We start from the raw sequence: 27,436 nt of genomic DNA on the forward strand, positions 1-27,436 counted from the left end.
ATTAAAGTTCCTTCCCCATCAGACTTCACATGAACTCAAAGGCTGCGGTCCAGAGCATTGCCAAATTTGTTGCACTGCAAGGCTGGGGAACTTGGAACCCTTCAAATGTTGCTGTACTAAAGCTTCCACCATTCCTGACCACTGGCCCTGATGCCCAAGAGCTGATGGGAAATGGAGTTCAATAACTAGAGGGCTGCAGGCTTCCCCATCCTCAGCTTAGAGTCTCACCGATAGGAATGAGATGTAGGAAATGCTTCATCGCGATGGGATGCACTTGGGGATCCAGCACCCCCAAAATCTGGTTCCCTCTGCTTGCTGGTGGAGAAAGGAGTCACCCGGTACCTACGTGTTGGGAGATTCACGGGGGCTCAGTAATCCTCAAGTGCAAACCAACTCGCTAATTGGATCCCATAATTGGATTAACTCGCTTGCTGCTAATCAATTTACGGGAAGAGAGGAGAGAGAGAGATGGGAAAAAATGTTTCTCTGGGCAATTCAGCGAAGAGAGCGGAGGCTTTCCCTGCCGCAGCCCTAGACGCCAAGTTGGCTACACCAAGTGTCGTTACTCACAGCTAAGAGGCAGCGAAGCCATTAAGGCATCCTGCAGGCAACTTCAGGCAAACTTTCGATGGAGCCCCCGCTTCTAATTGCAAACCGAGAGTCTCGTTGGAAGAGAGGGAACGCCAAATGGAAAGGAGCAGAGCAACTGGTCTCCTCGATGGGGCAGGAAAACTCACTGGAGGGCCACATCTCCACCCGCCCCCGGTTGGTTGGTTAGTTAGTTAGTTAGTTAGTTAGTGATTGATTGATTGATTGATTGATTGCAAGTTAGGGGCTTGCAACCCTTTGGCTACTTTTCTCCGAATATCCCAAATGGGGAGTAAACTGCAACGTGAGTGTCTTTCTCTAGACGATTCCCTTGTGTAAGGGATTGATAACCACAGAAGTGGATGGTTGCCAGATGATGCAGGAGTTGCCAGAGAACCAAATGGATCAGGATATTTTCCTAGCTAGTGTTCTTTTTTATGTCGTATGGGTTGTTTTTTTCAGGTTTTACAATGTTCATGATGTGATTCAACATGTGAGAAAGGGCACTACCATTCCCATTTTCAAGATTTGGGCAACTGAGGCTAAGAGGGGCCGGTGGCATTCCCGGGACTCTTGGGTTAATCTCTGGAGGAGCTGAGAGACCAAGATCCAGAGCTCTATTGTCCAGAACCAAAAGTGTCACACTCACAAGGAACGCAGACTGGTTGCGAAAAAGGCCGAAGCACAGAAGGTGCGTGATAGGGAGAGAAAGAGGCAGATACAGATCGTGACTATATAGGGGATCGATGCTTTGCTATAATGAACAGGGGTTAGTCCTTGGAGTTGAAGGATGGAGTGAAGAACTACAGCTTCAATCTTGCTGCACACTTCCTCACTTGGGAGTCAGCCCGACTGAACTCAGCAGGGCTTACTTCCAGGTAAACGCGCGTAGGACTGCAACACGCTTCCTTGAAAGTAAGCTCCGCTGAAATCCATGGTCTTATTCCCCAGCAAATGAGCTTAGGATCCAGGTACAAAACGGATGGGTATGCACAGGTATCACACCCCCATCCATCCCGCCATCATTATACAATCCTGTACCTGGATCCTAGACCTAAACCCCATAGGCACCCATGCGTATTAACGCAGAGCGTTGCTTAGTCTTCCTTCCCTGATGCGCACACACGCACGCGCGCACACTCCATCCGCGAGCCAGCCATTCAGATGCGTATGCAGGTATATGTAAATATCCTCGAGCACCTGTCTGCCGGTCTCCATCCACCATCTGCCTGCCTCCCTCTCGTCCTCCCTTCGCCATGCCACCTGCATAGTTCCGCCTGTTTGGCTCCACTCCGCTCGGATGCAACAAGTCCCTGGAGTGCCGTCCGTGTGTTCAGTTAGAGTGAAAGTGACACGGCAAGGGAAGGAGAGAGAGAGAGAGAGAGAGAGAGGGAAACGCCGGCTGCTTCCTTACCTGCTCCCACCAAATGCAAATCTCCAGCCGGCTCATCTTGCTCGCCTGCACGCACCAGACGGGTTAGAGCGGGCGCGGGGTGGGGGGAGGTAAAGTGAGCTGGACTTTTTCTCTCTTTCCCTGCGTTCGTTCTATGGGGTGTCCTGAGAAGACTTTGGCGGCGAACTTTGAAGCCCACTCCCCACGTGTCGGGAGGGAGGCAATTCAAAAGGAGGGGGCGAGAGAGAGAGACACGTTTTCTCTCCCCCTCCCCACCCCGCGCGCCACTTCTTTGCCTGGATGGTTCCAGCTGGGTCTAGTTGCCAACCCCCTTCTCGTTTATTAAGATCACGTAAGAAGAAGAACCCAAAGGGGGAGAGAAAACGTGTCTGTGAGCTCAGGCGTTTGCGTAAATCCGAGATCGGTTTTTAAAGAACTCCCTGCCAGCCCGTCGCTTTCCGTTTCCTTCCTGTAGCCACCAAGGTGGTGGAAGAGTTGAGGCTTGCGGATATTGCAAAGGGTTGTTATTAGATTCATAAGTCACACCAAGTGGTGGGCGATCCACTGAGCCGAGCAGAACTTCTCACATGATGACTTCAAACGAGACACATTACCTCCCAGCATCTGTTGGAGAGACTGGATTTTAAAGGCACTTCTGTCGCCAGGACAGCAAAGAAACAATGGTGAGTACCAAGACCAGGTATCGTTATTTTCCAGACTTGTGATTTCAAAGAAGATGGATAGATAGATCTCAGTAAAGCTTGGGGCTGTTGCCTGACAACAATAGTTCACAGCTCACCTTACTATCATCATCATTATTAGCATCGTTATTATTAATCTCTCAACCCTCCTCTCGCCCCCGACGTCCCCACTCGGTAGCACTTTAATTTCACCAGGCATAACATGAGTCTCAGAGGCCAGATGAATTGCGTGCGTGCGGGAAGTGTGTGTGTGTGTGTTTAAAGAGGCTCCAACTTTAACGGCAACGCTCTTTTTGATTTAAGGCTGCGTATCAGAAACTTGGAGCGGGGTTTTTCCTTGGGAAAGCTGTTGGCTGCGCGATCCACTTTCACCCTTTCTGCTGTTGAGGATGATGGTGGCGAGGGTGTTTGTTGTTATTTCACACGGACACTTGGGGGGGAGGGAGAATAATATTGGAACGGGATGTTTGGGGCGGAGAGAGGGGGGACAGTTGTAGGGAGGAGGCAGGAGAACAAAAAAATTATAAAATAATGTAATGGGTGATTCCAACCCCCCCCCTCCCGGCCGCCCCGGTGAAGCAAACTCAACATGTGATCTTCTATTTACAGCCCGGCTCTTTTGCCAAGCTCGCTTCACGTGACAGAGCCCGAGAAAAGGGAAAGAAAAGGCGAAACCCGTATCAAGTGACACTTCGTGAAAGTGAACATCCTCGACGCCCCCTCCCCACCTTTCCTGGGGCGTTGAGGAGAAAGGGGTGGGGGAGGAGGGAGGAGGAGGGGGTGTCGATCAGTACCTTGGAGAGAGGCAATGGGTTTGGCACCCCAGGTATCTGTCTCCCCTCCGGAGCGAATCCCGGAGCTCTTAAAAGGCGGCTAGGGTGGACCTCCCCTCACACTGATAAGATCTGGCTAGGAGGAGGGAGAGGGAGAGAGAGACAGAGAGAAAGAGACGGAGCAAACCCTCTCCCGTCACAGTTTCAACTGCGTCCCGGTTTCTGGGCTGACATTGACTCGGATTCCTAGCGGCGGGGAGTGCAAGGCAGAGAGCGAGAGCGAGCAGCTCCGGCGCTTGGCCCCGACGGGTCGGGTCAACTCTGGGAGATGCGAGTGCGCTGCTTCTGAAAGAGCTCGCCACGGGTTGTGGGTTAGCGGTGACTAAAGGTAAGGAAAGGGCGCCGATCTCTTGCCTCCCCCTCCTCGCTTCCCGGTGTGCGTGTGTGTCCGTGCGCGCCTTCCCACCCGTCCTCCGTCTCCCCGCGACGGGGAGAAAGGTTTCTTCGCTCCTCTTGGCCGAGTTTGTGCTCTTGCTTTCCGATCTGGGCGCGCGGAGGAAGAGAGGCAAGGTAGGCGAGGGAGAGGCGCCTGGCGCGACTGCTCACTCCCAAGAGTTGGCTTAACTCGTGGGGTTGGATCCCAGGTTACCGTGTGTGTGTTTGTGCGAGAGAGAGCGAGAGCGAGATAGCGTGTGTCTTCTGGAGAGAGATGGGCGCAAAGACAGAGAGATCACCGGCAAGTGATAAGCTACCAGGAGCTGGTCACCGCTTTGGGGAGAGAGAGAGAGTCAGCTCTCCAGAAACTCCTCTCCAAACGATCGCCTTCCTGTGTTTACATGGACGATACCTTCGCTTGCATTCACGTGTGGTGCCTTCTCCAAAAGCGGCTCTCTGTGGTACTTTAGTTGCCAGTTTTATTTTTTCTCTCCAGCGGGGTGTTTCTAAACCCTCCAACGTATCAACGCAGCGGAAACTCCATTCTCTTGCAGTCTTCCTGCTCCTGTGTTTTATTCCCCCCCCCCTCCTTCCCTTCCATTCTCTCTCCCCTCCCCTTTCCTCTTTCGATTCTTCCTACGTAGAAATGTAGCTAATAATATTTAGTCTCCAGGCTAAAAATAAGCTGTGGAAAGTCAGCAGTTTGGAGCAGCGGGTGCTGCTGTTGCTCACAGGTAGAGAGAGAGGTGCTTGCTATGCACGCGGCGGTGATGGGGCGCCTCATCCCTGATTTCTATCTTTCCCCTTCTTAAGTCGTCATCGTCTCCCCGCTCCCTTGAAACCCCCCCTCCGCCCATTGCAAGGATCATAGCTAGGAGCGGAGATCCGATCCAGCCTCAAATCCGTCCGTCCGGCGTGGTGCCCAGAGAAGTGGGGGTGGAGAAAGAAGCCGGGTAGGGACAAGGAGGGAATGGGAATCTTCATCCGCGGAGAGCAAAGAGGGAGGCAGGCGAGCTAGGCTTAACGGGAAAAGGCAGGAAACCCCCGGCGAAGAGCTGCCTCTTCACCCACCGCCAGCCTGGCCAGGAGGTGTTACAAACCAAGGAGGCGCGCGATGGCTTTAAGAGAAGCGGGGAGCCTGCACGAGAAACCAGGGACAGCCGCTCCGCTGCCTTCCCCCAAAGCCACGCTCGGCCATCGCCCCGAGCTGAAACTGACAAGGGTGTGCTGGACTGTTGGTGCTGGATCCGGCCCTTGCTTTCCCCTGTCCCTTTCGCTCCCCATCGCAGGTTCTGCTGCGTCCTGGAGAGAGAGATCCCACCTCGCCGGCCTCGCTCTTTGTTCCCGGGGCTGCTCGGCCGGCTTTAGCTGGCTGCAACGCGCTGCTGCCTGCCTGCCTGGCGATCTTCCTTGGCTTCGCCTTCCCTCCTCCACCTCCTCCTCCTCCTCCCACCCGCTTCCCAGCGCAGCTCCTCGGGCCGCGAGTGTCTCCTCCGGCGCGATTGCGATCACGTAGCTCAGGGAAGAAGGGAGAATCCCAAGCAGGCAGGCAGGCAGGCAGGCAGGGGGAGGGAAGAGAGGATTTCGCAAAAGGGTGTGGCTTGGGGCGGGGGAGGAAGGATACAGAGTGGCCTCCCACGCACGGGTCGGAAGTCGAGGTGTGTAGGGGCGGGGGACCCGGGTGGGATCCCGCTGCCGGAGGAGAGGAGGAGGAGGAAGCTACCCCGGGGTCCCCAGAGGCGCCCCAAGCGGAGCCTGCGGGGAGAGGAGCGCCTCGTTCGGATTTGGAGCTCGCCTTCCGGAGGAGGAGGAGGCGGAGCGGGCCGGCCAAGGCGCTGGAGGGGGGATTTCTGCTCGGTCTGATGCAATCCCAAACGTGCTGCAAAGGAACTCCGAGGCAGCGGCGGCATCACTCGCACCTCCCACCTGCCCAGATGGCGCGCCTTTAAATACGGATCGGCGGGGCTGAGAGCTCTCGGGCGGAGATTGGCGGAGAGCGAGAGAGGGAGGATGCGGAGGGAGCCCTTAAAGGCGCCGCGCGCCTTCCTGCCTCTCGCTTGAGCCCCTGCTCTTCCGAGTTCCAATTGGCGCCCGCAGGAGCGAGGGAAGTCAATATTGTGACTTTCGCCAACCGGGAGAGGAGCCGCCCAGGCTGCGGTGCGTGGTGGGGTGGAGAACCTGCCTCGGTTGCTAAGGGGGATCTGAGCGGAGTTACCCATTTGGTGGGCAGATGGACCGAGGCAATGGCGTAGAGAGGGCTGTGCAGCTCAGGGAACACGTGTGTGTGTGTGTGTGTGTGTGTGTGTGTGTTGGACCGGGAGTTCCTTCCCAAGCTAAAGATCTGCCGCGGTGGCTTCTGGTTGAGCAGGTCTTTGCGACATAAACTGGTTTCACGAACAAAGTTGTCCAGAAAGGAGTTTCTGGGTAGAGAAATGGGATTGGTGCTAAAACCAGGCCAATATTGGGGTAGGTGGTGTCAGGTGTTCATTTCTAGCATGCCTACGGTGTTGTGGAACACTTGCCTGCATGGCCGTAACGAGGATTTTTGTTGAGGGGGGCAAGCTTATTTTCTGGAGCAGAGAACTTAAGTTAGTTAAGTATTTTTTATTGATTTAGGGGGGCATCTTTCCTCCCTTGGCTATGTCCAAGTGTGGGAATCCTCACCATATATATATAAGTCCCCTGAGATAAGTCAGCAACATGACCACTTTGTAGATGAGGATGCAAGAGAGTGATTTGCCCAAAGACAGTAGTCATAGCTTTCTAAACCTAGATGTAGTGAGACTCAAGTGTGTCCGGAAGAAAAACCCCTCCCACCTTAGTTCTTAACACTAATTCCGGATATGTTTGGCTTGGTAGTTGGGAAGAAAATGTACTGGTTACTTTGCAGGCTGTGCAATAGAGCACCCTGCCCTTAAAAACAAGTTGTAAGATGTAGCCATTATGAGCCCCATTAAAATTAAGCCTAACTTGGAGTTCATGGTTAAATCAGGATTTGAACCCAGGTCTTCCTACACCATGCATTTAACACACATTTAAAATATATAACTGCCCACAAAGAATTATGGGAATCCTGAGTTTACCCCTCACAGAGCTGCAGTTCCCAGCACCCTTAACAAACTATAGTTCTCAGGATTAACTGGGGGAAGCTGTGTGCTTTAAATGTGGACATGGGCCTGTGTGCTGAGTCTTTCAGGGATCTAGCAATGGGCCTGAAGCTAAATCTCACTGTTGCCTTAGGTTCTATGCCTAAGAGTCCATCATAGAACCTGTCCAGTGCTACCCTATGGCTGCACAATGCAAGGAAAGGATGGTAGTCTAGGGATGCTTGCCCATCATTTCTGACTTCTCTGGGGCACCTCTAATGAGCTTTCACACAATCCAGGGTTCCCTGGAACACTGTTTTAAATAGTCCGAGGACAGTAAGTGGATTTTCACCCATGCACATGCAATGCCCAGACTCAATCATAAAGTTGGAATGCTATTGCAGTAAGTGCTTCAAAGCTGTGTGCTCAGGCATAGTGCTACAGAGAAAGATGCACATTATTATGCTGCACGTGTTATATACAGAATGCCAAAGAGTGGTTTTGCATTAAGAATTCCCTTTTTGAGCAAAACTGGGTGCCGCCTTTTGATCATAATGATCAAAATTTGGCAGCGTGGGCCAGGGGCCACGTAAAGCAGTTTCAGGGGCCAGGTAATTCTAAGGTGCCACCTCTTGGTCATCCTTGCCTTAAAATAAGGCATCCAAGGACATGAGGCTAGTGTAGATAAACCAAACAGCTTCAGTGTCTACAGCAGGCTTCTCCAACCTGGTGCCCTCCAGATGTTTTGGACTATAACTCACACGAGCCCCAACATCATACAGCTTTGCCGCCTGGGACGGATGGAAGTTGCAGTCCAAAATATATGGGATGCAGCTGGTTGACAAAGCATGGTCTGCAATATCTACTTACCAACAATAAGTAGAGCCAAGCATAGCAATGGAATGATGGGTCCTGCCAACTTTTTCATATTCTGTGAGGAAAGTAAGCTGTTATCCTTTACTGTGTTTAACTCTTTGCCTCTTTGCTTTCTTTGAAACTTATTTGGGAGTGTGAGTGATTAGGGCTATGGCCAGAAACAAGTTCTACTCAATGGGGTGGCAGATGTTGCAGCCAGATCACCCTCACATCCACATACTCAAGTTATCCTACTAACTCCAGTACTTCTGAAGAAATGGACTGTAGTTTTAGAAATCAATTCCTAAGCAGAGTAACTTGAGAACACAACTTGTTGATTATCGATATGCAAGTATTCCTTTACAATTAGCCCATGCAATCTTAAGTCAGGATGTTTCAATTGCATTGCCAATACAATGTCACAAACCATAATGAGGAGGAGCAAGTATTTGCTGTTTCAGTGCTTTAGATTTGCCTCTTAGGAGAAATATAGAGACCATGTACCAAGGGGTATTTTATCACACTCTGCACATAGCACAGCAGTGCACCACATGGGAAGAGAATCATTTATAACATCCTGCTAGGCAATGATAATTTTTACTGTATTTCCATACCTGGGCAGTAAAATCCTCCTCTGCTTGCAGGAGGGACAGCTGGATTACCAAGCTGGTACATGGACACTGTGATACATTTTACCAGTATTTTATCAGTATGGGAATCCTAGTTCAGGAATGGGTCTCAAAGCTCATCTGGTCCAACTCACTGCTGCTTCAGGAAATCCCTACTAAAGCATGACCGATAAGTGGTCATCCAGCCTCCGTTTAAAAACCTCCAATGAAGGACAGTCCGCCACTTTCCAAGTATGTACCCATGCACTATGGTTTAAAGGCTGGTTCACACATGCTTGTACAGAACGTCAAACATGCACACATGTCATCCTTCCCCCGCTGTAGTTGGTTTTCCTCCTACATACATCGCTGATTTCTTCTTAAGGCCAACCAATCAGCACCATGTACTGCTCCTAGTTTGAAAGTAGGAAGAATGGGTTTCCCCTCTTCTCAGCCGGGGAAGATCGTACGTCTGCCAGAAAACGGGGCGAGCTATGCACTTCCATAGCAGCCTCCTCCCACAAATAATGTTTCCCGCAGTTCACATATGCTTTAGTCATCTGAAGCCCTTTCAGACCATCTGTTCATGTGTAGACGGAACAGGTGGATTGGCCCCGTGTTCGCAATTTCTGTGAGTTTGGTTGAAGGACTGAAGGAAGCTTCTGCAGTATATTCCCACTCCTGCATAGGTTTATCTGAATGTGGGAACTGGGCACATTCAGATTCAAGGCAAATAGAGCTGTGTAAAGAAGGCCCCTTTCACCCAGTGCTCAGAGGGTACGGTCACTATGCGCAATCTCGCCTCAGCCTCAGGCTATGCATGAGGAGGAGCACTGAAAAAGAGTGCAGGTACAGCCCAGTGATCAAGTGATGGAGGGGGATGTGAAAACTAGCCCTTTATGAATTGATAGCAGTAGCCTGGTATATATTGTTCTCTTGTTTAACTCTTTCTTCTATCCTATATTACAGGCTTCTTCTAAAAACTTGCCTCTGTTTAAAACTCCCATCTGTTCCTCAGTGGGATAAGGATATACTGATGCTTAAGGAAAGAAGGCTAAGAAGCCCTCTTGTGGTCACTATATTTGCTTTCACAGGTGCTCTGGATCTTGGCCATTGCATTTCCGATACAATGGCCAAGAAAGGCTGCAGCTTAGTATTAGAGCATCTGCTTTCCATGCAAGAGACCCCTGGCTCAATCCTCTGCCTCTCTAAGTAGGGCTGGAAATGTGCCCTGCCTGAAACCCTGGAGAGCTGCTGTCAGTCAATGCAGACCATACTGAGCTGGAAGGACCCACGATCTTCCAGATCTCTTTTGCCAGTGGAGTTATCTGTGGCCAGTCGCCACTTCATGCTGCACCTGCCACATGACGAAAATGACATGTGCAGCTCAACCCTATGATAAACAAAATGAATGTGTGTGGTTTGCAGAGCCTGCTCCACGAGCCCTGTTAAGATTAAATACATGGGTTGGCTGAGATTTATTTCCCACTGGAGGTTGTAGCTTTGTTTGACTGAGATTTATTTCCCACTGGAGGACGTAGCATTGACATTTAAAGGGAGCTTCATATTACTCTCACAGCTAAAGTCCAAGGGGACTTGGACTGTTTCACCCACAAGGGTGACTTTTTTGGTCCTTTGCCACTGACGGCATCCCAAATTTTGAGCGCTTTTCATTGGATCTGCCACATTCCCTTAAGACAGGCTCTGATGAGTGAGTGAGTGAGTGTGTGCATGAGAGAGAGAGAGTGTGTTTAGGGGGGGCCACTAGGTGGCGCATCGGAAGATGGCTGACAATAACATCTCTCCGACCCACACGAGGTAATTTGGAGGCTATGATGGGGGTAATTAGCCTCCTTAACCCCCCCCAGGATTGTGGGGGGGACGGCCCTTGCCTGCTGTGCCCTATACCACCCCCGAATTTGTGGGGGTGGGGGCACTAGGCACAAAGCCCTCCTGTGGGATTCCGGCACTCCTGGACGCCGTCCCTGATTCGCGCCGCTAGTTGCAAGCATCTTCAAAAGAAACAATTTGGACGAGATAAATTGCACATGCTTCAAGGAAAAAGGGGAGTAAAGACTGCTGACAGAAGAGATCTCTGATAACAAGACAAGAATAAAATATGAGAAGATACGTCAAGATACGGTATGACTGAGGGGGGAGGGGAAAAAACCTGCCTTCCTTTTTCTTATGTGATTTAACAAGAATCCCCTCCCCTAATGAGTCAGAAACTAAGGACTTAAGCTGTGGATTTAAGGCTGTGTGGAGATAAACTTTCGAACCAAAGCAATGTTTCCAGATGAAGCTGGAAAGCTAAGAGTTTTGGAATGACGCAGTTAAAAATGCCGTCGCCATTTTGGGAGGCATTGTTGGAGCTCTTGGGTCTGGGAGGAGAAAAAGAGAAATAGAGTTGTTTACATATTGTGGATCAACTTCTCGGTGGGACTTAAGAGCGACAAATGCCAAATTTATGATGGAAAGAGCGCTGTTATCTACGAAGGAGATATATGGAAACCATCTGGACTTAGTGGAGGAACGGGAAATCCACACAGGATTATTATTTTGCTTATTGGCTTAAGGAGACTAACAGAAGAGATCGTAAAGGAAAAATAGAAATTATATGAACAAGATATGATGTGGAAACACCAAGATAAGACTGGATAGAATTGTGAATTTTGTTTGGACTGATTGGGACTGATTTGGACATTAACGCAGTAATAAGAAGATGATCTGAATCCCCCTTTGGATCTTGAAGTATGGGTTCCCCCAACAAAATTTAAAAATTTGGCTTTGTAATTTGGAATTTATGTGATGTGATTTAATTTGATGTGATTGGCCAGTTAATAAAAATTATTTTTAAAAAAGTGTGTGTGTGTGTGTGTATATATATATATATATATATATATATATATATATATATATATATATATGAGCGTCTGTCCTCCACCCACAAGCCAGAAAGAATCCTTACTCTGGCTGCTCTGCTTAGCTGAAAATATCTCTTGAGAAGCAACAAGCATGCTCCCCCTCAGTTCTCTAGCAGATTTTGGAGTCAGAAAAACATAACGGGCAGCATGAAGTTAGCATAACAACTGCCCACCCATTTTTCATTATTTCACCAATGTGTGATGCATGCTCGTGAGCTGTCATCCTTGGCAGTGCTAACATTTCCATCTGCTTACATATTGTTTCTATTCTTGTGCTGCAATCCTCGAGCCGCTTGCTCTGGAGTAGTCCCGTTGACGTCATGTGGGGGCATTCCGGAGCCTGTTTATTCCAGGGCAGCCTGTCAATGGGATGGCTTTGGAGCAGATGCCATATGGATAGCTGGCACCTCTTCGGAGGAAAATGGAGAGGGAGGGGCTAATCACTTGTCTCATGTGATGCTGCTAAAGCGAGTCAGATCTGAGCTTGGTCAGCGCTGGGATGAGATTCTGAGCTTTCTGATGCAAGAACATCCACATCTGGGCCATTTTAGCTATTAGATAGCAATCAACTTGGTCTTGCCACTTGTCACAAACCCAGCAAGAAGCTGGATGCAATCTCAGCTCTTTTATGCATCCCTGTTTTCAAACACTTGTTTCTCTGCATGGATACTTTCCTTTTTCAGGTGTATACTTAAAAATCTTAAGTATTCCCCAGAGGAATGGAGCATGCAGACTGACTCTCTGTTTAGTAAGCAAATACATGCAGGGCCACCTCTACCATTAGGCAGAATGTGACAGTTCCCTCAGGCCACAAATGTTGCTGGTAGTTGCAGAGGGTGGCATGGAGATGCTGGAGGTGAGGTCCAGGCTGTGAGTGTCATGGGACCTGGCCTGGTGGCTGCAGACTTGGACCAGAGTCCAAGTTCACCATCTTCAGAAAAGAGCAACTAGCATGTTCAAGGGGATGGAGCAACTCTTCTACGAGAAAGCGTTAAAACTTCTGGGGCTTAGAGTAAGAGGCAACATGACAGTCATGTATACAATGAGCCAGTGTGGCATAATGGTTTGAATGTTGGACTAGGACGCGGGAGAGCGGGTTTTGAATCCCCACTCAGCCATGAAGCTCACTGGGTGACCTTGGGCCAGTCACCAGCTCTTAGCCTAACCTATCTCATGGGGTTGTTGAGAGGATGAAATGGAGAGGACAAGAACTGTTTACAACACCTTGAGCTCATTGGAAGAAAAAGGTGGCTAATAAATAAATAAATCATGTACAGTATGGAGAAAGTGGTTAGAGAACAGCCTTTTCTCCCTCTCTCATAACACTAGAACTTGTGGCTATGAAGCTATGTGTTGGAAATACTTCTTCATGCAGCACACAGTGGATCAAAGATCATAGAATTGTAGAGTTGGAAGGATCCATAAGTCCAATCCCCTACAATGGAGGGATATTTTGCCCAACATGGGGCTCGAACTCATGAACCTGAGATTAAGAGTTTCATGCTGTACTATCTGAGCTATCCCAGAGAATTCCTTCCCATGATAGGCAGGGATGGCCATTAACTGGGTTGGCTTTAAAAGGGCATTAGGCAATTTAAGGATCCTGATGCCCATGTTCTACCTCCACAGTTGGGGAGCAATATGCTTCTGGGGGATGTTTGTTTCACTCTGATCCTGCCTGTGGCCTTCTTATAGGCATCTGACTGACTGCTGTTAGAACAGGATGCTGGACTAGATTGGATGCTTTGGCCTGATTCAGCAGGTCCGTCTTACGTTCTTATGCTCTCAAAGGAAGATTCAACTCCCAGTTGGGTTAGTTTCTGCAGATAAAGTGGGACAGGACACCATCTTGCCTTCTGCCTCAGGCAGCAAAATGACTTAGGGCAGCCTCAAATCACATATACGTGCAGGTTTTCCAGACCTCACAAACACAGCAACCATGAGGCCCACTTCCATTCTGTGCAGCAGGGACCATTTAAGCCTAGTTACATCCCTGTGAAGAAGCAAAGGATATTGAAGTGCCAAAAGAAATTCTTTACAGGATGTTGGCAGAGCGATATGACATGTGAAAGAAGCTATGCCAAAACTCTGAAATAAATTGAGGGTTTGCCAACAATAGGGCTGAGTAAAGATCTCAAAGTTTGGGCTTTCAGATGCTGCCGGAAAAGTTGCCAGTTGTAGTTGTTTCATAGGATTCAGAAGAGTAAACGGATTAAAAATACTGTTTCTGTTCCTCTCACAGTGGTACAATATTGTGCCAGTAGTCTCTTGGCTCTCCCCCTAATATACTCTTCAGACGGCCAGCGGGGTGTAACTGTTTTACACAGTACAGTGGTACCTCAGGTTACAGACGCTTCAGGTTACAGACTCTGCCAACCCAGAAATAGTACCTTGGGTTAAGAACTTTGCTTCAGGATGAGAACAGAAATCGCACGGCGGCGGTGCGGCAGCAGCGGGAGGCCCCATTAGCTAAAGTGGTACCTCCGGTTAAGAACAGTTTCAGGTTAAGAACGGACCTCCAGAACGAATTAAATTCTTAACCAGAGGTACGTTTCAACGCCCTCACGTTGATTTCCCACTTTGCAGCCCCTTATATAGGGGCAATCGTTCCAAGAAGGATGCAGTTAGAGGTAGTTCAATGCAGAGCATAACTTGAATGTGCTGGCATGTTAAGATGGGCTCATGATGAATTCATCCTTGTTCTTCTTCCAAACCAGCTAGTCCTCCTTCTGTAGAATCTTGGAGGTCAATAAACCTCACACCTCCTTGTTTTAAGTGACTGTTCTGGATTCTTCCTGCTTCTCTTATTTATTTAATAAATAAATGCCTATTAGAACATGTCTTACAAGGTGGCAGACGTCAATATAAAGTGTGACAAGCAATAATACATAAAAACAATCCAAGCACACAAACCCCCACCCTGAGAACTGGTCTGTATACCATCTTACAGACTTATCAGCCTCTAGCCTTTAATTTCTGATCAGGAGGACGGGACATATTGATCCTGCCACACAGGATGCTCTATGCTGACCCCCTTTTGGAGAAATGCTTGTCCTCCCAACATTACTTTTTGGGCCAATTTTGCATGACCATTGTTTAAGTGGCAAGATGCAAGTTGCATTGATGTGGCTTGGTCATGTGATCACTTCACCATCCATTCCCTGTGTGGGCCACTGCAAAGTTTTGAAGTATGTCATAGGCAGCTGCAGTAGCACAGTAAAATGTGCTGGTGGCATGAAATATTGGAATTAGGAATACCAGGGGAAATGATATATGGATTATTAACCCTTGGGATGCATTTATCCTGCATTTTTGTTTATGTATTCTTAACAAGGCATGCCCCGTTTTCATTTTTAACAACTTTGGCAGCTTGGTGGGTTTTTGGTTTGTATCCAATTAAAGTTAGGACAACTTAGTTTCAATGTGAAAACTAAGCATTTGTTTAAATTACTGAAATCAGTGGGGCTTAAACTTTGTCTGGGTCATGCCCTATGAAAAATGAAAGCAGGAGGAGATACACCTCCAAATTACTGTATCACAAAACTGCATAAAAGATACAAATAAGAAAGAAAGTATCTAAAAGAAAAGGCAGCATCCCATTTAATACAGAACGTGTATAAACTTTCCAGCACTGAAAGCATGTCTTATTCTAAATTCAATGTCCCAAAGCAAACATGCTTCCTTTTCTTTTCTTCTGAAACAGGCAGGATTAGAAAGTTGGTTCTCCTTCTGCAGTGCATCGAGGGCACTATTTCTCCAGCTGGGTACTTAACCTATATCCTATGTGGCATCCAATTTACTCTGACATTCAGGCAGAATGATTAGGTAACCTAATCATTAAGCCTCAACTTTTTCACTAGCTTGCCATCTTAAATGTTTCCCTGACCATATCACATGTGGGGGGTGGGGTAGGGATTAATGTCCTTTCCCCCCCTGTGGCTCAGAACAGGAAAGGACAATAATAAACCACCAGTATGTGTGTCAACTGGTCTAGAATTCATGGGAGACTTTTAAAAACGTAAACATCATTATAAACAGTATTTGTTCATTTCTCAATCATAAATGCCAAAGTTGATCATATTCTCATATATATATACTGGGAAGGGGAGAAATGCATGCAATGGTAATTAGACGTATTATGGCTTTTTAAATCAGAAGCTATTTACACCTTGAACTTCATGAATAATACATGATATACAGGCATGATAAGAGATAATTAGATGGACCAGCTAAGAAGAATGCGGAAGGGGGCCGGGAACCCAAGGATTGCATAAGGTGTGTGGGCATTTTGACATCTAAGAAGCGCTATAGATCTGGCGTTAACTACCTCAGCCTCATGAAGATAATTAAGGAGAAATGTGGGTGTCAAAACACACACAAACAAACCTAGCAAACTTCCCATAGATTGGCTAGCTTATTGCAGCAGTTCAAAACACAATTGGCAGACGCCCACATTGGTCATGATTGCCCTTTGATGCGGCTGTTATTGACTTTATAAAGATGCCAGAGTTAAAATGCTGTCTTAAGCTCATTGTTTGACAAGTTCCTGTCTAGGATTCTGTCATGGCAATAAATGTCAGCCTATCTACTGAAGTTCTTATATTTTGTTGTGTCCGTGAAGAGTCAAATAGCAAATTACTCATATATTCAGTTCAATCCAAAGATGTTCTGTCTTGTAAGAAGCCTCTCAGCTGTCTTAGGAAATGTTCTATGACAACACGTTCTCCATCTTCTTTTCATTCTATTTCTCATCCCACCCCCCTCTATTTGTATATACTGTTCTGGAATACAGAGTAAAAAGCAGGTTGGCTTGACCCTTAGGTTTTCAAGTCTTTTTTAGAATTGGATTTCTAGTCCACATTGTCCATAAGGCCAAGGATGAATAATAATCCTTGTCTTGTACATGGCTGTAGCATCAATGAGCTACTACAGCTCAAATGAGCTACTGCAGCCAAATCATTGCACATAAATAATGGCCATATCACACAGTGTCAATTCAACTGCAATTCTTCTCACACATTCACCGGTCAGTTGTTAAGGCTTCACACACACGTACATTTGCACCACTTGACATCTCTGCACTTGATCACTGTTCATTTGGTGACTGGCAGATGAAGGTGTAAATTGCCTTCACTGAAAAGCATGGCATTTGAGATGACATGAAAGAGATTAAAGTTCCATCTGTGGTGTTTTATACTATGATGGTCCACTCACCCATGCAGGTCATTATTTGATATTATTATAACAAGTGGCAAACATGCAATATGTACCTACCTAAATACATAGAAATCAGGTGATGTACATGCATGTGTGAACTTACCCATAGCTCATAGATATGGATCTGGTATAACCTGGAGATCAGTGCTAGAAGAAGGACTATCAATGCATACATTTTGGCTTCCACTGCTGAGCCATAGCAATCACCAAGCTACAACCCTTGTCATGTATACTCCTCTCTATTCGGTCTTCGTTCACAAAACATCTATTGATTTCAAAGTTATCAGCTTGTGTAATAGTTTTCTTCAATTTTCTGATGCACCTGGAGTTCCTGTGATATCCTCACCCCACCCCACCCCCACACAACAAGCCTTGCAGTTTATCAGCTGCTTTGTGATTTAATTCCGTGATCTGTGTGTTTCCCTAATCTCCTGACCTGGACATTTTCCAAGATCCTCATTGCTCCTCATTGCTTTTCCTGGCTATAGAGTGTATCCCCCACAGAAGATTCATTTCGCATCTTACTATGGTCTCTGCTCCCAGCCTACTTTTACTTTACTTGATACCAAATAAAGCACTGTGTGTTGAATTTTGCTACCATCTGCACCACTGGGAGGTTTCTAGGGACTTTCTCAGCCTATTGTAATTAAAGATGGTGGTCAGATTTGAGGTGAAAAGTTATATATACTCTGCTAAACAGACTAAGAGACCTCACAGCTACTAAATAAGACAAGTACCGGTACTTTGGGTCTTGTTTGGGGACAGAATCAGCCTTGGTCACCCTGATGGAGAGACAGAGGAAGTGCAACCCTACTGAGTCTGCTCTGTGGCATTTGATACCATTGACCACAGTGTCTTCCTCATGAGTTGGAAGTTGGATCACTGTTCTGTCATGGTGTCACTCCTACTTCCAGGGATGGTTCCAGATGACAGTATTAGATGACAGTGCCTCCACACCTGGCAAGTGATCTTCAGGGTGCCACAGGGCACGGTTTTGTCCCCAGTGCTACTTAGCATTTATGCAAATCCTCTGAAGGTGTACACAAGATGATATGGGGCAAGGTGACATCCATATGTGGATGACACCCAGTTCTATTTCTCTGTAACATATGAATCAGCAGAGGACATGAACATCTTAAACTGGTGCCTGGATACAGTTAGATGAGGGCTAATAAACTGTGACCAAATAATGGGGAGGGGGGCAGAAACCTTATAGATGGATAGTCCCTAGGTTTAGGAAATGGTCTGTACCAGCTTTGGGTGGGGTTCTACTCTCTCTGATGAAGAAGGTGCATAGTTTGAGGGTGCTCCTAGAGCCATCACTGTCACTATGGGCCTTGATGACCTCAGTAGCATGGTGCACATGTTACCAAATTTGGTTGTTTTGCCATCTACAACAGTTCCTGGACATAGTGGTCCATGCAGTAGATAACCTCTTATCTAGATTACGGTAATGTGCCACAAGTGAGACTATCCTTGTGCCCGATTTGGAAGCTGCAGCTAGCTGAAAACACAGCTTCTAGGATTCTCAGTAGTGCATCCAGCTTTGCACATGCTACACCAGTGTTGAAATATCTGCACTGGCTTCTTATTAGCTTTCAAGCCAAGTTCAAGGGGGTTTGGGTTGACATTTAAAGCCTTAAACAACTTAGAACTAAGGTACCTAGCAGACTGCCTCACCCAGTACAGACCAAGCTGTGTCTTTATGTATTTATTCATTTGTTGCATCTCTATTCTACTTTCCAGTCAACACATGGTAGCATATGTGGTTCTCTTCCTCCCCATTCTTTCCTCACAACAACAGTGTGAGGTAGCTTAAGCTGAGAAACTGTCACTGGCTTAGTGAGCTTCACCCAGTGAGTTTCATGGCTAAGCAGGGATTTGATCTCTAGTCTCCCAAGTCCTAGTCCAATACTCTAACTACTAAACCATGCTTAAGATCTTCTGAGGAAACGCTGTAGATTGTATTTTGGTGACAAGCTTTCTTGATGGTGGCAGCCACTCATTGGGATGCCCTTGCATGGGTGGTTCAAGAGGTGTCCGCATAACAGAGACATATGTTTACCCATATCCATCCTGGACTCTGATTCCTAAATCTTAAAACTTTTTTTCCTTTTACACACCACTCGGTTTTATTAGTGATATACGGTTTTATTCAACTTTTATTTTAACTTTCTTTAAAAAAAAATTTGATGGTTGTATTTTTAAATGAATTTAAGCAAGGCAGTAAATATCACCCTATCAAATAGCAATAGAAGCAAAACTGAGATGTAGCTACATAGAAGAACCACCAGCAGTGATCATATAAGTAATTAATACAAGCATTAGCTACTTGTGATTTTTTTCTCATGAGCCATAAAACAGCATATCAATTAATGATCCTTACCACTTGAGTACAGGATCCTACCAACTGGGAACTTTCCTTATGCTATCCCTTGCTGAAATACGCAGGAGGTTCACTATTCATTTTGGTGGATTCCTTGTTGCAAGAAAGGCTTGTGGGAGGGACTGAGGGGTAATGCTGCTTATAAAAAATAAAGTATGGAACTCTGAGAGGGAAGCTAAGGGAGAAACAACTAATGCATCATAGTTCTTTTTCCTTTGAGCTGGTGCAACTGCTGACAAAGAGAAATAAAGGAGTCCAGTATGAGTGACAATGAGCATGGTAGGGTCACGGCTTCAAGCTGACACGGTGGCCCACAAGAAAGTCTCTGCAAGCGTCCATTTCCCTGGACACTGCTGCTATGCAGCCCTTAACAATCACTTCTCAGGCCTTTGTCTTCCTCTGTAAACAGCACCCTCAGGAAATGGCAAGGAATGCCACAGCCACACCATCAACTCTTAATGTCATTCTGCCTCAGCCTACATCACTCTTAAGGCCCCATCTGCACTAAACAGTGGTACCTCTGGTTATGAACTTAATTCATTCCGGAGGTCCGTTCTTAACCTGAAACCGTTCTTAACCTGAGGTACCACTTTAGCTAATGGGGCCTCTTGCTGCCGCCACACAATTTCTGTTCTCATCCTGAGGTAAAGTTCTTAACCCAAGGTACTACTTCCGGCTTAGCGGAGTCTGTAACTCGAAGAGTTTGTAACCTGAGGTACCACTGTACATTTAAAGCAGTATCATTCCATGTTAAAGAATCATGGCTTCCCCCAAAGAACCCTGGGAAGTTTAGTTTGTTAAGGATGCCGAGAATCGTTAGGAGCCCCCCCCCCCATTCCCCTCACAGAGTTACAATTCCCAGAGTGGTTTAACAACCAATCCTTTCTCCCAGAGAACTCTGGGAATTGTAGCTTATTGATTTCCACTCACTAAGTGCATCAAAGCAACTAGAGTAACTATAGGTCATATTAATTCAACTCACCTTCCCCTGGCAATAAAGGATCCTGAAATCTATTAGTGAATCCTGTTACAGGATATGACAAGCATGGATCTTTATGGGAATGAATCTAAAGGAAATTATTTTTTGAAACCAGTTTTCCATTATTTCCCCAAAGCAGAACTCCATAAACTTGCAAACTGCCTGGCAAAGTTCTTTGTTCTTCAAACATTAAAATCTCAAATGAAGAATTGAAACAAGCTGAAAGAGGTCAGCTTTCTTAATGCTGGCCTGTATTCCAAACACATTTACAAGACGTTTTATGTGAGCAGCCTATATCCCAGACTACGTCATCAGAAAAAGCTTCAATATTTCAAAAATAAGATCTTTAATTGAATACACCTGGTTCTTTTCCTCACCTGTATAAAGCAAACTCCTTTCAGGTTAAAGCCATTCACTTTAAACTAATTACAAGAGCACACATCCCATTTAAATAACAGCAGTCATGCAATATGTGTGATATTCCTCACCATTCAAGAAAATGTAAGGCTCATGTATGGTCATCACAGCATAGTTCTGCAGAAGAACTTTTACCATATCAGTTATCATTGCAATGGACTATTTATCACAATAGACACAATCTGGAGCTCTATGGGGCTATCAACAGTTGGAAGTAGCCCCACTTAAGAACATAGGTAGAGCCCTGTACAATCTAAGGCCTTTCTAGTCCATTATCCTGTTCTTACCAGCCAGACACCTGTGAAAAGTCCATAAACAGGACCTGAGTACAAGCTACCTCTGATTCTGAAGTAAACATAAAAGTCAGTTGGTGCAACTGAAGCCTTGCACACCTTTCAGATGCATCGGAGTGGAAAGATTATCCAAGATAAAAACAAACTAGATAGTGCCAACTCCACATTTTGGATAGTTCATGACAAGGGTGCCAACTTGAATAAAATATTGGGGGGGGGAGTAAGCCCTGCCCTGCATAACTGATCACATGATGCAGTGCACGGACACAATTTGAATGGCAATGCCCATTAACTTGGGGGTGGCCCTCAAATATTTTATGGGGGGCTCCTATGATCAAGATGGCCTCATTCAGTTAGGGCATCCTCACCATCACCATTGCCCATTTTCAACCACCCAGAGGGAGAGTGGAAAGCAAGGGGAGGATGCAGCTTTGTCTCGTCACTCTTGGGAGCACTTGCATGGTCAAAAAGCAAGAGAAGAGCAGGCAGAGCAACACGGGTCAGAGGTTCCAGGGATCAACAGTGAAGCTCCTGCTAAGCAGACAGGCCTCATCAGGTGCCCAGTTATGCTGGCCTTTTGCACAAGCCCTGAATTTCAGAGAATTGCATGAATCCTACCAACCCAAGCAAAGGTGGCATAAAAGAGTGAGTGAGGCAGGAAATCTGAACTGCACTTGCCTCCTGCACCATAAATATATAACAATGCACTCATTAATCAACGCTATGTTGACTTTTAATGGTTCTTCGTAATAAGGCATGTGAAGTGAGCCCTGCTCTGCCCTCAAGTGGATCTGGTAAGAGATGGTGATATGGTTGATAGCAGCATGATAATGACTCAGGCGGTCCCATTTTACCAACAAGTTATGACCTTTAGAATGTAATAAGTCTTGCCAAAGGGTTGCCTGGTGGAGAGGGGAAAGGAGCTACTAATTCAGGAACAGCAGGGGGTGGGGGTGGGGGAACAGAAACTCCACAAATTAAAGAAGACAGTATTTTTAGCAATCTAATCTCTGGTGATTTATGAGCCTTCAAGGCTTTTAAATATCAAATCGCCTGCATTTTCATGAGTCAGTGCTTTATGGTGCTTTTCAATAAAGACCAGCTGCTCTCCAGCAACCCATTGGCCGAGTTCAAGCAATGATGCAGCTAACTGGAGGCCGGTCCATTGAAGCAAATGGGGCTCTGCTCTGCTAACCTCAGTCTGTTCTCAGCCAACATCCATTTGCCTACTTTCTAAACAAGACAACCAGTCCAGGGGTGGTACAGCCTGCAGTTTTCCTCCTTCATGGCAATGTTGCCCGTGCAGGGAGGAGTTGTGAAGAAAAGTGGAATTAGTTGGCTGCAGCTGCTGTTGGCTCTGGGTACACTGACCATTGGGCTCCCTGCCTTAATGCCCCACTACAGTCTCAATGGGCACCAGACACCACTAATTCAGTGTGTGTTGCTGCAGCTGCAGGGATGCTTGAATGCCAGTAAAAGTTGCATCTGTTGCCATTTTTGCTTAGCTTGCTATTTAACGTCAACCCTCAGCAACAGCAACGCTAAACACCACCGAGGCAAGCGCTTCTACGATGCAAATTAGGCACTCCTATAAAAAGAAAAGCTTTGGCTCCAGCTCTCGAGGGCAAACAGAGGCTGTGCAAACAGAGCTGGAAAATAATGCAAAACCCGTGGGTTCCCAATTTGAATTGACATATGCAAAACAATGGAAACATTTGCCAAATTTAACTCCATTAGCAGATTTTTCCTGTTGCTAAACAAGGGTGTGAGTCTGAAGATGGGGTTTCCGTAAATAATAGCATCTTCACAATGCCAAACTTGAGTCTGTGCCTGAAAAGTGAGCGCCAGTTTTAATTCTGATAATCAGATTTCACAGAATATGGAGCTTGCAGCTAGCATTCTGATTCAGGGGATGTGCCTATGTCGCACCCTGTTTTTGTTGTATCCGTGTGGTGAGAAGATCCAGGAAGCAAGGGCAAAGAATACTAAGCCAGGCAAGGTGGATCAGGCAGAGGCAAAAGCAAAGCAGCTCTGTATCAGGTTCAGCGTTGTGTGAAGCCCTGCTGCCATTCACGAGTGAAAAAGCTGACCTCACCCAGAATCACTTGTGGTGGGTGGGTCTGACTGTATCACATGACTTGTTTTCATCTATAGGTGCTCAGAATGCTCCACAGGTTTATTTGTCAATCCCTCCTTTCTCTCAAGCTCACTAGTGGCACTGTTCTGCAGTTCACTCCTATGCGTGCCTATTCAGAAGTAAGTCCTGCTTAGTTCAAAGGGACTATTCCCCCCCCCCCCACGCCCAAGTAAGCAAGTACAGGATTGTAGCCTGAAACATGCTTATGAATCACAGGACTATATGTGCAATTTTGTCTGTTTCACAAATTTCTGTAATCTTAATATCACTTCCTCCAAAACTGTACTACTGTCGCACTTAATTGGGTGGAGGAAGCTAGCCTTCATTAAATATTTCAGTTCTTTTCCTTAATGAAAACACACTTGGCAAGTCAATTTTTAACAGAGTAAGCACCAGTAATGTCATAGCAGTATATAAACATGTTTTATTGCACAGCAAAGTAATGCATGTTGCATATATGGGTTGGATATGTGATCACTACTGAATAGGACCGCAGGGGGCGGGGGAGGGAGCTTGGAGAATGCTTCCACGTTAAGTAGCAATTCTTCCAAAGAGCAGATTTCAGAAAAATATTTGGGAAAGAATAATGAAAATGAAACAGCTTCTGTCTATCAATTAGACTGTTCTATGGGTGTCAGATACCTTCAATGGAGAAGATAGATAGATGATAGATGATAGATGATAGATGATAGATGATAGATGATAGATGATAGATGATAGATGATAGATGATAGATGATAGATGATAGATGATAGATAGATAGATAGATAGATAGATGATAGATAGATAGATAGATAGATAGATAGATAGATAGATGATAGATAGACAGATAGATCTGTTACTCGCTCACTCACACTGGAAAGATGACATGACATACCATCTCCTAGGCAACAGGTCCAGTTTGAGGGTACCACACTACAATCTGCTTGTATCACCTATTCTAGTATGTGATGCTAAAGAATTATTGCTCAGCTCTGTGGCATTGATACTATGTGACCCCTCAGGGTTCTATTTTGCCTCCCATGCTGGATAAACACCTCTGTGAAATCACTAGGTGAGGATGTCCATAAATTTGATGTGAGGTATCAACTCAGTGATTGATTGCTCAGGCTGAAAGTATGCAGTAGACCTTGGAGCTATATAGGGGACAATGGAATAAAACTGACTTTCTAGGTGTACCTGATTTCCAGAACCAAGAGGATCCTAGGTTTTCTTGTGACAATGTCTACAGCACATCTGACATTTCATATTAAATCATAGAGATGACTTCAAAATTAATGGTTGCTCCTGTTGAGAAAAGATAGAGAACATTTGACTGGCCATTTTCTGCTTCCTTTAATTGGAACTGAGCCCATCTGGGCCTGCCCTGTTTTGGAATGTTCAGAATCTTCTAGAGATATAAAGTATTCTGATTCCTCCCATATAAGAATATCAAAGATAGATTTGTTTTTAACCACACTCTTTCATGCATTCATTTGGTTTTACTACCCACCAGTTGTATAGTTAATAGATTGTAGGTCGTGGAAACAAGATAAAATCAAAGAAAAAAATATGGTAATAATTTTGTTTTATTATACCTCTGAGGGGTTCTACTGTTGTTATAGTCCACTATCAACATATGAATGAGAAATATGCTTTTGTCTTGCTTTACAAACCAGAACAAAAACCATTGTGGAGAAATCTTAAAGAGTCCTGGTACTTTATAATTTACCCATTACTAGATACCAGTATTAAATGGTCAAACAAGATGACTGGCCACAATGATGGAAAGAGACAATAGATTTGGCCACAGGGGTCAAATGCATCTGCCAGTTTACAGATCAATGGACCACATAGGAATTCAAGGGGGCAGGAACCAATGGAGCTGGCATTTGGCCATCTTCTAATGGGTATCAGCAGGGTCTGGATTTTCAGTTAATGGTGGATTCAACATCTCACATATTCAATGAAATGAATGACAGCACACAAATGAGTCATTTTAATAAGGAACCCCTTAGACCTTATGCATATGTAATTCAATATAAGTTTCATCTCTGACCACAAGCCATACACTGTGGCTGAAGAGAACACTGCGGTTTGGATTGGCACCCAGTAGGGTATTTAACTTTTAGCATTCTGCTGACATTTATACTCTGAAAGACAAAATAGTTCCATAATTCTTCCTCAACAGTCTTTTATTCCTACAACCTACCTTCAGATTTACCAGTCCCCAGCAGGGAGGAACCACTACGTCCTGAAACAGGACCTGACAGAAATCTATCTCTCTGCCCATCTCTCCATCAGCCTCAGACTTTACAATTCAAACCTGAATGAGGATGGGAAGGATGAGCAGAGGGAAGAAGAGATCCATGTTATATATACCGTATTTTTTGCTCTATAAGACTCACTTTTTCCCTCCTAAAAAGTAAGGGGAAATGTGTGTGCGTCTTATGGAGTGAATGCAGGCTGCGCAGCTATCCCAGAAGCCAGAACAGCAAGAGGGATCGCTGCTTTTGCTGCACAGCAATCCCTCTTGTTGTTCTGGCTTCTGAGATTCAGAATATTTTTTTTCTTGTTTTCCTCATCCAAAAACTAGGTGCGTCTTATGGTCTGGTGCGTGTTATAGAGCGAAAAATACGGTACCTAATGTTTTGTTCTTAATGTGGAATGAGGTTCTGGACTACAACTCCCATCATCCTTGACTATGGGCCATGCTGGCTTGGGCTGATGGGCGCTGGAGTCCAACAACACTGGGAGATTCACAGGTTTCCCACCAATAGTTAAAGTCTCTGATCAAAAGCATCGTGAAAAAAAAAAGAGTTATTGAGGAATTTGAAGGAAGATGAAGATGTGGCACAGTTCTGGGAAGGAGTTCCGGGCCTAATGGGTAACAAGGGAGAAATATCATGAATAATTCATCAATAAACTCAATAAATTCTTGGAAGGGAAGGAGAAGTCATTTCCAGCATGTTTCGACCCACAGTGCAGGAAGAGTTTCCTGATTTCCCACATTTAGTCAGTCCTGACTCTATGAACCACTTCTTATGAAACATCCTGAAGCAATTTAGCAATAAACCACATATTTTAAATATGTCTAGTCCAATGCAGATAAACTGGGTTGAAAATCACTTGAAAGGCTCGTTGGAAATGGAATAATAGAGATCCAATGGCAGGATTCCCCATATCTCTCTGTGGCTAAGCCTATCTTGTTGGGGCTCTTGTTAACAAAGGGGTTTTTTTTGCTGCACTTTCTCTCTGTCTGCATGTTGATCTCCCCTCCTGTTATTTCTTCTCATTTTCGGCTATCACCAAGACATGTGGTCAAGATCTCTGGTATTGTTAGCCCAGAGAATCATGAAGTGAGAGGCAGAAATGCACTCAGGTTCTGGACACCAGATACCCAGATACTTTGCTCTCTGCTCAGACACTAACTTTTTAATGCCTACCAGAGCACATGAGAGTAATCCAGTAACACCGGTGAAATTAATTCCCAGTTCTTATGAGTTGTGAGTGCATAGGCACAAGGTATAACTCTGTCGCCACTGAAGGATCTCAAACATCAGGAAAGATGACATTGGACCCAACAAACTAAACCTTGCGTCCATCTTATTCCCGGTGCTTTCTGGGTTTGACAGTGTGTGCATTGCTGCTATATTTAATGATAGGCCTTTATCTCTATATTATCCATTTCTCCTATGTGGTTCAGGGTATCACTACCCCACATTTTTGCTATGGTGGAACCTTTGGAAGTTTTCCCTCCTTGATAGCCAGAACTGAATGTATGCTGTGATTCTGCAGCAACACGGGAAAAATGCAAATCTGGTATTTGGGGGGCAAAATTCAGCTTCCTAATAATCCCAGCTTTCATTTCAGAAAAACAAGCCTATAGCCCTGTGGGTGCAAAGATATTCTTGAAGGTATGTGGGCAATGCCAGCAAAAATCTCAGAAGCCTGAGGGGTGGCTGAATAAGGTTTCTAGTTGTTGGGGCAAGGCTCCAACGCTATAGAATACTTTATTTCCCTCCCCATGACCAGTGGAGTCACAATACAATCCATATGCATGTCTACTTACAAGTCCATCCCACTGAATTCACTTATTCCCAGGGATGTACGTATAGGATTGCAGCATCAGCATCCCAAAATAAACAACACAAACTGTGATAAGCTATATAGGTCTGATAAACGTGCAAAATATATAGGGGAATGTAGCTTTTGTTGATGCAGAATCTGAATTTCCTGAGGCAATTGGGGTTTGGGCATGGAATAAAGACAGGCTGCCTATAAGGGAGAGAGACATTGAGTGACTAGTGCACTTCTGACCACTAATAAAGCACTATGGGCAGCGACAATTTTGCGTATGGGGTTCTGCTCCCAGCCCACCCGCGCACTGGCAAAACACATATAAGCATGCCCTATTACACACTGCCCCCATTCTGCCTTCTTCCAGGTCCAAAAGGTCCCACACAACAGCGATCACATGCCAGTTGGACGGGCCTAAAATGGCCCCCGCCTGTACTGTGAAATTCAGTGTAAAGATACTGCTGTTGGGTTCTTGGATAGCTTGCAACAATAACATGAAGGTCCCCCCCCCCAATTTTTTAAGGGGTGGAAATACCTATTATACTAAATTCCATGCATTACTTAAGAAGTAACCTTGGCCTTCAC

The 27,436-nt window shown here is 45.7% G+C and overlaps 1 protein-coding gene across 3 annotated transcripts in view; it reads left to right on the top strand.

Annotated features, from left to right (window-relative positions):
* Nucleotides 1-1,792: 1,792 nt before the first annotated feature.
* The window catches only part of BDNF (brain derived neurotrophic factor), a 73,688-nt gene continuing 48,044 nt past the window's right edge, over nt 1,793-27,436 (top strand). The window contains exon 1 of one of the 3 annotated variants that reach the window (XM_083600021.1): nt 1,793-2,664. In XM_083600021.1, the coding sequence (XP_083456147.1) occupies nt 2,662-2,664 (3 nt within the window). In that variant the 5' untranslated portion in view covers nt 1,793-2,661. Of the gene's footprint in view, nt 2,665-3,407; nt 3,844-3,965; nt 4,026-27,436 lie in introns of those variants that run through there. The other 2 variants (XM_083600023.1, XM_083600024.1) reach the window with 2 other exon arrangements.

This window comes from Podarcis filfolensis (genome assembly GCF_964270895.1).
Source record: "Podarcis filfolensis genome assembly, chromosome: 1".
Classification (NCBI taxonomy): Eukaryota; Metazoa; Chordata; class Lepidosauria; order Squamata; family Lacertidae; genus Podarcis; species Podarcis filfolensis.